The sequence below is a fragment of the Pongo pygmaeus genome, chromosome 19 (assembly GCF_028885625.2).
Source record: "Pongo pygmaeus isolate AG05252 chromosome 19, NHGRI_mPonPyg2-v2.0_pri, whole genome shotgun sequence".
Classification (NCBI taxonomy): Eukaryota; Metazoa; Chordata; class Mammalia; order Primates; family Hominidae; genus Pongo; species Pongo pygmaeus.
Window position 1 is genome coordinate 92,750,914 of NC_072392.2, and position 11,567 is coordinate 92,762,480.

General features: G+C 51.0%; 1 protein-coding gene across 2 annotated transcripts; it reads right to left on the reverse strand.

Annotated features, from left to right (window-relative positions):
* Positions 1-326: 326 nt before the first annotated feature.
* CD300LB (CD300 molecule like family member b) lies at positions 327-10,647 on the reverse strand. Of its 2 annotated transcripts, XM_054457481.2 has the most exons (5): positions 10,483-10,616; positions 5,774-5,896; positions 4,995-5,324; positions 2,835-2,907; positions 327-2,160 (listed from the first exon to the last, which is right to left on the reverse strand). In XM_054457481.2, exons 1-5 carry the CDS (start codon positions 10,520-10,522, stop codon positions 1,998-2,000), a joined length of 729 nt encoding a protein of 242 aa, XP_054313456.2. In that variant the 5' UTR covers positions 10,523-10,616; the 3' UTR covers positions 327-1,997. The 2 variants fall into 2 exon arrangements, with proteins under 2 accessions (XP_054313456.2, XP_054313457.2); XM_054457482.2 differs by lacking the exon at positions 5,774-5,896 and having other exon boundaries at positions 10,483-10,647.
* Between the last annotated feature and the right edge of the window lie 920 nt (positions 10,648-11,567).

Consider the following 11,567-nt stretch of genomic DNA (forward strand, 5'->3'; position numbering starts at 1 on the left):
AGGCGGGAGCCACGATGCCCAGCCCGTCACTAACTTTTGGTTCCATTAAGTGTGAAAATCAGCATATGCCAAATCCTCATGGTCTGTGGCTATTTAAGGGCATGACGGCTTTGGCTCCAAGCTCCCAACTGAAACATATTTGCTGGAAAATGCAATGCCAGCACTAGTGACTCATTTATTGACTTCCGTCTTTCTCCCTACCCCAGAGAATGGGCGTATTAGGCAAGCCTTGCTTGTCAGCTTGTGTTGGAACCCCAAGGGGTATTTCCTAGAGATGTGTACAAGGGGTGGTGGTGTAAGGGCATGCGTGGTGGGTGGTAGTTGGGCAGACAGACAATAGATGCCTACTTTACTCCAGTGGATTCTCCTTAACAGAGCTACAAGAATAAAAACCCAGCCACACTAGCTCCAGAGAGATTGAGGGATTCATTGAATATCAACAGGAAGAAACGGTGGGAAAAGAATGACATCACGTTGACAAGCGCCAATGTCCCCTCGCCCCTTTGAGTCCAGCTGGTGAAGCACCATGGTTTGGCTTTCCCTCCCGCGGAGCGGTGCCGTCCTCCCTGCGTCTGGTCGGATCTTTGGGATGCTGGATCCAGGAAAGCATTCCAGGAGGCAGGGCCCCGGGGCTGGTGGACTGTGGGTCTTGGTCCCTCACAGAATGACTGAGGGGATCTTAGCCGGGCTCAAACTCTCCTCTTTGGCCTTTATGGAATTTTCAGGCCCATCATTGGCCAGAGCCCTAAATTCAGTTCAAAGTCAGAGAAAGTTTCTCTTTGGCTGAAGGACAAGAAGAGGGGATTAGAGAGTCGCAGTGGGAAGGGGAGGCTCCAGGTGCCATGCTAGGGACCAGAGGGTCCCCTCTCCTTTATCCACTGCTGACAGTCAGGACTCCCTATTAGAACCAAGAGCAGGTTGGAGATGTCCTCATGGGTGTCCAAAGGGCAACATGCTGAACATGTGTGGTGTGTTTTCATGTGGGCAGGTGGGGGCGGGAACACATCTCACATGGGAAGGTCCCTTTGGTGTGAGGGCCCCTCACCCGTACAGCACAAAGTGACCACATTCGGGGGCCTCATCGCCGTGGGTGAGGCCTGTGAGGAGACAGAACCACTTCCCTAGGACAGTTTTAATTAGTAACAAGATTTCGACATCACTGAAAAGGGAGGGTGCCATTTCCTGCGACGGTTTTCGTTACTGCCTTCCCTACCTGGAGGTGGCTCTTGAGGTCCAACAGGCTCTTTTGGGGAGGAGACCTGAGCTGTCACGCTGAGGAGGCTCCCAAGCTGCAGCCCCTCGGAGGTGGGGGAGTGGGCAGGGAGCTTGGGGATCCAGGAGGAGGAGGAGGTGGGAGGGGGAGGCCAAGCACTGGGCTGGGCCAGGGAGGTTCCCATTGCCTCCTCAGCCCTGTGGACTCAGAGCCATGTCCTCCCTGGGGACAGAGTCCATCCAGCTTCTCATGCCCTAGAACCAGGAACTCATCCCAGAATCACCCTCCTTGTGTGTGGGATCAGACAGGTTTCCTATGAACATAAGTCATTAAAACCCAACTTTGCTAGAAAAAAATATTTTTAAAAAACGGATATATCAGGCTCTCAGGCAAAGACAGTGTTGAGTTGGTCTCCGGAATGATGGAAGTCTAGGGCTGGGGGGTCTCCCCCAACCTCTTTCTGTACTTTGGTCCCATGCTCTGTGCCCGAGTTATTCCAGCAGTGGGGACAGAGTCGTCCAGTGCTTGAGCTCCATCTCTACAGCTCCCGACCAAGAGAACAGGTGCTGGCACCCCAGGAGGTGATGGTGGCTTGGGAGAGGACCCGGCTAAGTCCCTCAGCTGTGCAGAACAGGGAGGTGCCCACCAGCTCCAAGGCCAGGGCAGAGGCCCAGGGCCCCTATCTCAGTCGCTGCAACCTGAGGACTCGGAGATGTTCCTTCCACAGCCCGAGCCTCTTCTGGAAACGTGGTCCAGGGCAGGAAGGCTCTGCAGAACCATCTCTCTAAGCAGCCATGTCTTTAGTCAGAAGTTCAGAGAAGTTCATGTAGATAGGCTGTTCCCCTGGCTCCTTGGGGACCCTCTGAGACCCCTTCAACCAGAGGACGGCAGTGACCAAGATGAGCAAGATGGGCACCTTCACAAATACCAGGAGCATGTAGTGGTTCCTGGGGAAGGGGATGCAGTGGTCAGAGCCCTGGGCATCCCCAGGCCATGTCACTCCCATCCCCTCACCCTGTGAGCCACCAGCCAAAGCCTGTGACCCTGGGCCAGGCAGCCCCACTCTGAAGATCCCTGTAAACCTCCTCCTTGGTTCAACCTCAAGGGCTCCTCCAACAGTCACCTTGGCTGGTTTTGCACGGGGCCTGTCTTCCTTTCTAACATCACCTTCCGGGACCCTCTTTGCCCAAAGTACATAGCTCAACAGAAGTGCCAGAGGTCACCAAATACAGGTTGTGTTTCCTGCCTCTGTTCCTGCTAATGCCAGCTCCAGGCTGGTAAATCACCCTTCTGCTCTGTGTCCCTTGAGGTCTTGCACCACAGAGGGTGGTATCTTATCTCCCCCTGGCACCCATGAGGCCACCAATGCAAGGTTGACCGATTGACTGGGTGGATGATGCTCACTGAGAAGAGTTCTGCAGAGTGGTTTCCTGGTGACAGCTAGAGTGGGGAGATGGTGGATTGCAGTGTTGGGGGCAGGAGAGAGATGGAGGATGGGTTTGGGGCCTTGACTCTGGCTAGAACAGGTGCTGGCATTTGGTGACAGGCAGGAGTTCCCAGGCTTGGCTTCCCCTTAGGAGGGACCCCAGGTAGGGGCAGGAGAAAGAACCACATGACTCACCTCTTGTGGGAGCCGATGAACACCCCCATGTTGCTGTTGGTAGGTGAGCTTGCTGTTGTGGAAGCTGCTCCCTCTAGACACAGGGAAAGTCAGCCATGGGTTATTAGCACAGTTGGGAGCTCATGCATGGGTCCCAAAGCCACCCGACCCTTCCAGCCCTCACCAGAAGACCCTTTTCCCTGGAGTAGGAGGATTTTTCTCTCCTGCTACAGCCCCTCGTGCTTCTACTGAGTCACTTCAATCTCAACACACAGACATTTTTCCCCATCATGTTCAGGTGTGGCAAGAAAAATTAAAAATTAAATAGGAGTAAGCACTGTAGTTTATTCTGGGAGAGAGAGGTTTTTTCATACTTTCTTTCCATCTATCCTGCAAGTGGGACTATTGGATGGGGAAATAAATTTCTGGTCTTTTCCACTGGAGTGGTGCCTGAGCAGGGCTTAAGGAGAGAAGATTCTGGAAATGGGCTGTCCAGAAATTGGAGTAGTCCAGAAAAAGGGAAAGGGGACTCCAGAAGGCTCATGAAGAAAAGGGCACACTCCACTTAACTAGAGAACATCGACTATGAGGAACGGAACATTTTTAGGAGCAACTATATAGGCAATTTGTTGGGGGCAGTCTGGTGGGGGGGGCCCTGAGCCCAGCCTGGCACTGAGTATCCATGACCCAACATGATCTTTTATTTCAGTCCTCAGCCCCAGCAAATTCTTCTCAAAGGTCCCAGGCTGTCCAGGTGCGGTGGTTCACGCCTGTAATCCCAGCACTTTGGAAGACCAAGGGAGGCAGATCGCTTGAGACCAGGAGTTCGAAACCAGCCTGGGAAACATGGTGAACCCCCATCTCTACAAAAAATACAAAATGAACCAGGCGTGGTCATGTGCCCCTGTAGTCCCAGCTACTCAGGAAGCTGAAGTGGAAGGATCGATTGAGCCCAGGAGGTCGAGGCTGCAGTGAGTCAAGTTCGCCCCACTGCACTCCAGCCTGGACTACAGAGTGAAACCCTGTCTCAAAAGACAAAACAAAATTAAACAAAACAAAACAAAAAAGGCCCAGGCTTTGGCCACACTAGGTGGGCTCCTGTCTGAGCTGCAGGTAATTCCAGTCACAACAGTTTCTATGAAGCCCCTGATCGTCTTACAGGCTGGTACCCCTGTAGGTCCCCCACCCAAGACTCTGGAAGATCTCTCTCCCTAAAGCTCCACACTGGCCACGGTTTTTTGTCTCTTTGTACCGCCTGCATGTCTTGCTCAATCCCCTCTCTGCCCCCATAGATATTCTGGGCTTCCCCTACTTGGCAGCCCTGGGGAAGTCTTGCTTGACCCTTTCTGGACTCCTCTTTACCCAGCTGCAGCCACTGTGTCCATGTGCCTCTTTGGTCCCAACCCCAACAGTACACAGGCTTGTTCTAAAGCCGGCATTGTCTATTTCCACATCACCACCAAATGGACCCGAGTGGACAATGAGCTGACGAAGTACTGAGTACGGGTGTGTGGGTGGAAGTGGGGGTTGGCGGCTGCTTCCCAGACTCCAGCAACAGCAGCAGGACGACCCCAGAGTCCGTCAGTGGAGTCCAAGGCATGGAGGAGACGCCAGGGCAGCCAGAGTGGTCCCTGACATTGCCCGTGATGGAAGCCATCCTTTCGCTTTAAAGCGTCCACTGTCACCCATGCACCTCTCTGGAGCTTTCTTACCCCGTGCTCATCTTACACAGCCAGATAAAGTAGCAGAGCAGGTGGCTGGGGACTTAGAGAGGAGGGTATTGTAAGATGCCCAGAGCTACTCTGGGTTGGTGCAGTTACTGGGACTCAATACTAGGACACCCTGGGCCGCTCTAGGTTCCCTCTCTGCCATGTCATGAGCAGGGCTGGGCCACCAGTCACCAAAGCTGAGGTCCCCATTCCCACCCCCATCCCAAACCCCACCTGGATTCCTTGGAGAGACCTCAGGGACTGAGATGGCAGAGCGATGCTGGCCGCCACTCTCCCTTAGTTTCTGTCACCTCCTTCCCAGTCAGTCTGTCTGTCTGTCTGTCTCTCTCTCTCTCTCTCTCTCTTAGGCTCACCATCATTCCCTTTCAGCCTTGGTGGGGAGCAGGTAAGAGCATTGACTTTCCCAGCCCTGAGCTCCAGGGCCTCCTCGTGTAGATGAGAAAGTTCTTACCTGGGTCAACGATCACTTTCACTGGAGTCCCAAGGTCGGTTCCTAGTCTTTCAATCCCACACCAGTAAATGTCTGCGTCATCTCGCCTGAGCCCCTCCATGGTCACAGTGAATGTGCGGTCTTTCTGATTGTCCTTGATGGACACACGGTCACTCTTCTCTCCTTGCTCCGACCCTCCGGTTCGAATGAGGATCCTGCATGTATCCCAGCGCTTCCCTCGGCACCACCACTTGATGTAGGTCTCCCATCCTTGCTTATAGTGGCACTGCACCATCACGAACCCCTGCTCTGGGGCTCTCACGGACTCTGGGCCTTGGATGGAGAAACAGCCTGGAAAACAGAATCCCAAGATACAGCTCCTGTTGCCTGAGCCAGTTTGGTGTTTAAGAGTCCCAAGTGTGTCTCTAGAACACCCGATTCCTCATCCCCATCTCCCTCTCAGTCCAGTCCCCCACCAGCTTCTAGACCTGCTTAGTATGTGACACCATGGTCTCCTACCACCTTCTTTCCTTGTCCTTTCAATGCTGTTCTCATCGGAGCCAAATATTTAACCAGCCCTCTGGGGGAAAAAAATCTCTGGTTTAGGAGCCGGGCACGGTGGCTCACACTTGTAATCCCAGCACTTTGGGAAGCCAAGGTGGGCAGATCACCTGAGGTCAGGAGTTCGAGACCTGCATGGCCAACATGGTGAAACCCAGTCTTTACTGGGTTTCAAAAATTACAATAATACAAAAAATACAAAAAAAATACAAAAATTAGCTGGGCGTGGTGGCAGTCACCTGTAGTCTCAGCTATGCAGGAGGCTGAAGCATGAGAATTGCTTGAATCCGGGAGGCGGAGGTTGCAGTGAGCTGAGATCGCACCACTGCACTCCAGCCTAGGCAACAGAGTGAGACTCTTGTCTAGAAAAAGAAAAAGAAAAAAAATCTGGTTTTAATATTTACCAAATTCCGTAGTGTAAATACTCCCAAGGTGGCAGATGTCAGGTAATCCATGTGATGTTACTGGACACAGAGCTGGGAAAAGATGTCCCAAGCCAGCTCCTGTGAGCCAGCCCCAGCACACTGCGGGGGTACCCAGGGTTCCCTCTCCAGCCTTCATCTTGTCTCACCTGACAAGTCTCCATGGAGGGAGTCTCTCCATTTCCATGACTTTAATGATTACCTGTTTCCTGATGATTCCCAAATCCATATTTGCAGCTCAGACTCCCCTTAGCTAGCCCACCATTTACAAAGACAAGCTGGATGTCTCCACCCCAGATTCCTTCGTTGCAGAACTGAATGCACTTCCTCTCCCACCCTGAACTACTCTCCTTCGGTATTTTTTTCTAGTGGTGCAATTGGATGTGGCAAGAGTAACAAAGGCCTGGTGAAAGCTGAACAGGTTAGAGGTGAGCACAATCAAATGGCAGTCTGTGCCTCCACTGATTGACTCCAGTTAGTCTGTGTGCAGATAGGCTCTTTCCTTGGCAATGACACGGGTTTCTTGATCACGCAGAAGCGGATAAAGGGTCAGAGAATCACAGGGGAAGCCTCTCTTGACTGTCTCTTGGCCTCAGAGCTTCAGGCCCAGGCCAGGGGTCTCTGCAGGGTGGGGAGAGCCAGATCTATTTCCCCAGGCAGATGCCGCCTCCTCACAGCTTGGGCCTTCTCCTTGAAGCTGTGTTAGTTTTCTTGAACTTTGCATTTGTGATTGGTAGAATAATGTCCCCCATAGGTGTTGGCATCCTCATACACAGAACATGCAAATATGTCCCCTGACATGGCCAGAGGGACTCTGCAGATGTGATGAAGTTAAGGACCTTGAGACAGGAAGAGTATCCTGAATAATCTCCATGGATATTCTAAGTGAAAGAGGGTTGAGGGAGAGTCCAATAGGAAGATGCTCTGTTGCTGGCTTTGAAGTGGAGGAAGAGGCCACTGGCCAAGGAAAGCAGATGGCTTCTAGAAGCTGGAAAATGCAGGGAAACAGATTGTCCCCTAGAATACGGGTTCCCAACCCCAGGACCACAGACTAGTAACGGCCCATGGCCTGTTAGGAACCAGACCTTACAGCAGGAGGTGAGCGGCAGGCAAGCAAGTGAAGCTTCATCTATATTTACAGCCATTCCCCATTGTTCAAACTACCACCTGACCTCCGCCTCCCGTCAGATCAGTGGCGGCATTAGATTCTCATAGAAGTGAGAACCCTATTGTGAACTTCGTGTGTGAGGGATCTAGACTGCACACACTTTATGAGAATCTAATGCCTAATGATGTGTCACTATCTCCCATCACCCCCAGATGGGATCATCTAGTTGCAGGTAAACAAGCTTAGGGCTCCCACTGATTCTCCATTATGGTGCAGTGTATAATCATTTCATTATATATTACAATATAATAGTAATATAAAGTATAAAATACGTGTAATGCATTTGAATCATCCCAAACCATCCTCACCCCACTCCTGGTGTGGAAAAATTGTCTTCCACAAAACCGGATCCTGGTGCCAAAAAGGTTGGGGACCACTGCTCTAAAGAAACCCAACCTTACCTGCACCTCAGTTTTAACCAGTAAGACCACGCCAGGCTCTGGTCTTCAGAAGCATCAATGAGATGATGAAATTGTGCAGTTCTAAGGCATAGAGTTCATGTTAATTTGTTACAGCAGCCACTGGAAATTAACATAGCATTCAATCAGCAGAACCAACTTGATTCTCTTCCAGCAGCTCCACCACCCAGCCTTCCAGAAGAGCTTGGCATTTTCTTTCATGCTGTCCTCTCCTTCAGCCCCCAGAGCTGATTGGTAGCCAGTTTAGTCATCTCTATCCTAGAGATGCGCCTCAGGGTTTTTTTTTCTTCTTTCAGTCTCTGCCATCGCAGGCCATGAGTACAGCATGATATCAGAGAGAGTGTGAGCTTTGATGCAGAAAGACTTGACGCTGAACTAGTTGGGAAACCCTGGCAGAGTTGCTTAACCTCTGCAAGTCTCGCTTCCTTATTCATAAGACAGTCATGCTACGCTCTACTTCGAAGGTGGTAATAGGACTTGGATGTGTGTAGGCTGGGCAAGGTGGCTCATGCCTGTAATTCCAAAGCTGTGGGAGGCTGAGGCAGGAGGATCGCTTGAGCCCAGGAGTTCCAGACTAACCTGGGCGACATGGTGAAACTCTATGTCTGCAAAAGCAAAAGATTAGCCAGGAGTGGTGGTGCATGCCTGTGGTCCCAGCTGCTTGTGGGGCTGAGGTGGGAGGATCGCTTGAGCCTGAGAGTTCAAGGCTGAAGTGAGTTATAATCACCCACCACTGCACTTCAGCCTGGGTGACAGAGTGAGACACTGTCTTCAAAAAATTGTTTATTTTTAAATTTAAAAGAAGACTTGGATGTATGTCTAACACCAGACATCTGGGGTTTGCTCTGTCAGTGACAGCTCATCAACAGGTCAGGACTTCATCTGTGCCTGGATCATAACAGTGGCATCTGGAGAGGTCTTCCCAGCCCCAGCAGCATCCTCCCCAACTCTCCTCTCCTAAGGATTATGGCCTTCATAATCTTGTCTTTTGTGTTTCCAACCTCATATTCAACTCGCCACCCCCAAGATATCCTGCACACTGACAGCTCCCTCTGCTTTCCTCTCCATACCGCTGCCTAAGTTGGGTACTGAGACTGTCTCCTCCTTACGATCAGCTGCACCTGCCCTGAGCATCTAAAAATCTTTTCGGGGCCGGGCACGGTGGCTCATGCCTGTAATCCGCATTTTGGGAGACCAAGGTGGGTGGATCACCTGAGGTCAGGAGTTCTAGACCAACCTGGCCAACATGGAGAAATCCCGTCTCTACTAAAAATACAAAAATTAGCCAGGCATGGTGGCAGGCGCCTTAATCCCAGCTTCTTGGGAGGCTGAGGCAGGAGAATCACTTGAACCTGGGAGGCAGAGGTTGCAGTGAGCCAAGATTGCACCACTGCACTCCAACCTGGGTGACAGAGTGAAACTCCGTCTCAAAAACAAAAAACAAAGACAAAAACAGAATACCCAAAAACATAAATTGGATTCGTCAGCAATCACTAACAGCAGAAAAGAGATGCTGCTGCATTGAACAAAGTGCCATCAATCCCAGCTTCAGTCATTCAAACTGTAAAGGGCTCACGATGTAATTAATCCCATTTAAAAAAATATGTGGGGGTTTCTCTAACCACAGAATATAATGGCTGGAACTATTAATTAGGCTTCTATGTGTTGTCAAGAGTTGGTATGACGAACGATAGAGACGGAAATAACAGGGCAGCCGTCAGCTTGGAGCAGAGCCCTGTTGAACGGGCTGAAGGGTTGAAGTCCAGCCAGGACTGGAGTCGGGTCTCAGAACTCCCCAGCCGTGCTCTTTCCTGTTGTCCTTCTGTGGACTGCTCTATCTGTGCCAGATGGTCAGTCCCTAAGCTCCAGGAGAAAACTGTGTGGCCCACACACATTGCACACCCTGCGTAAAATTCTAGATTGTCCCCTAATGCCCTCTAGGTGTCCACCAAGGTTTGCCATGGAGAAGATCATCTAGCCCTTCCCACTTTCCACCTGGGTTCTTGAGAATTTTTTTCTTTGAAAGTCTCAGCTCCTGAGCCTGGCATGGATGGCCTTCATAATCCTGTCTTTTGTGTTTCCAACCTCATATCCAACTCGCCACCTCCAAGACATCCTGCACACTGACAGCTCCCTCTGCATGAATTCACAATTCTTTCTAAGCCTCCATCTCTCTGCACAGGTCCCCCAGCACACACACACACACACACACACACACACACAATTCTCTAGAGTATTCTCCTCTCAGCTCTGCTTCAGAGACTGACCTTCCTTCTACAAGGCACATCAAGTGCACAGCTTCGTGAGTCTTTCTCTAGTCACCAAAGAGAACTGCTTCATCCTCCACACACACCTCCACCAGTGCCTTATTGTGTCCTGCAATCACTCATTGTTTATGTGTATGTCCCACCCACTAAGCCATCTGGAGTTTTTTTACTTTATTTTTTTTTTGAGACAAGGTCCCGCTCTGTCACCCAGGCTGGAGTGCAGTGGTGCGATCATAACTCTGCAGAATTGAATACCTGAGCTCAAAGGATCCTCCAGCTTCAGCCTCCCAACTAGGTGGGAGTACAGGCACGTGTCACCACGCCCAGGTTATTTTTGTTCATTTTCTGTAGAGACGAGGTCTCACCATGTTGCCCAAACTGGTCTTAAATGCCTGGACTCAAGCAATCCTCCCAACTAGGCCTCCCAACGTGTTAGGATTATAGGTGTGAGCCACCACCTCAAGCCTGGAGTCTTCTTTAACGGCCAGTTCTCCTCCTCTTTTTTCTTGATGTCCTCAGGCCCCGAAGCACACGATGTCAGTCCCCAGTGCACCTTTGTCGAATGACTCCACAAAGCCACCTCTCATTTCCCTGGATGTGGAAGGACAAATGCCCTCTGCCTCCTGCCCTGCCCCTGTCATACCAAGCGCCCAAGACCCCAGCCCCACTCACCTGAGAGGCTGAGAAGGAGCAGAGCGGGGGGCAGCCACATGGCTCTGCCTTCCCGGCTCCTTGTCCGCCTGATCTGCAACCAGTGGCAAATGCAGATCCCAGATGCACTCTGGAAGTTCTGCCTGAGCTCAGGCTTGCACCTTCTGCGCATCTAGACCGCCTTTGACTTTCTTACTCATTCACTTCCTTTTATAGAGTGGGTAGTTCCTGCTTTTAATTATTCAACAAAAGAGGTGTCATTTTTTGGCAGGGCTGGGCCACAGGGCTTGAGCATCATCACTATGTAAAAAAGAGGAGGGAAGGGACTGTGCAGGGTCTTTAGGGTAGGGGGAGATACGTCTGCAGAAGGGGTGGGGTGGGGGGCATCTGGCCTAGCAGGCCTTGGGTCCAAGGGGTATAACACTCTGGGAGTCAATTTCAGAGCTGTTCTATACCACAGTGATGGGTCCCAGCAGCAGGGAACACCCAACTCAGATGTCAGATGGGTCATGCTGGGCATACCTGAAGATTCATTTGTTCAGGTGTTATAGCCAAGTGCATAAACATGCAGACTGTTGGGTCAGACAGACCTGGCTCTAACCCCACGAGCACCACCTACAAGCTGCGTGACTGTGGACAAAGCAATCAACATCTCTGTGCCTCAGTTATTGTATCTATTAATTGGGCTCATAATGTTTGTTGTTGTTATAGGAGTTATTAAGAAATTATTTTAGGCAGATAGAGAGGAAAAGAGGTGCTTGGGAAGATTTTTTTTTTCTTTTAAAGCGGCTCCATAAATGTTTCTTGTCTATCAGAAAAGCCCTGGCTCTTAGAGCTGGGCAGGCAAGCTTCGATATGCAAATACAGGCCATTAGAAACTGGGTCCACCCAAACATGGAGACTCCCGCCTCTTCTTCTTGTCCCCACATGTGCCTGGCGACATGGCCGCCCCTACATACCCCCATGTATGTAGAACATCATGGCGCCTGTATTTGCATATTGAAAGGCTAGGGCAGGAAGGCTAGTTTTTTCGTGGGCTACTTGAATGACATACCTGGTCAAACCAATCCCCTGGGCCCTATGCAAATCAGCTACCGCCTCCTCCA

What these genes read in the sequence shown, in the direction of transcription:
- CD300LB (XM_054457481.2), bottom strand. Translation starts at nt 10,522, where the DNA reads ATGTGGCTGCCCCCCGCTCTGCTCCTTCTCAGCCTCTCAG. An exon ending in GAAAGTGATCGTTGACCCAG is followed by an intron (nt 2,908 to 4,994) that starts GTAAGAACTTTC and finishes CCCTGTGTCTAG; the next exon opens with AGGGAGCAGCTTCCACAACA. An exon ending in TTCATCGGCTCCCACAAGAG is followed by an intron (nt 2,161 to 2,834) that starts GTGAGTCATGTG and finishes CCCCTTCCCCAG; the next exon opens with GAACCACTACATGCTCCTGG.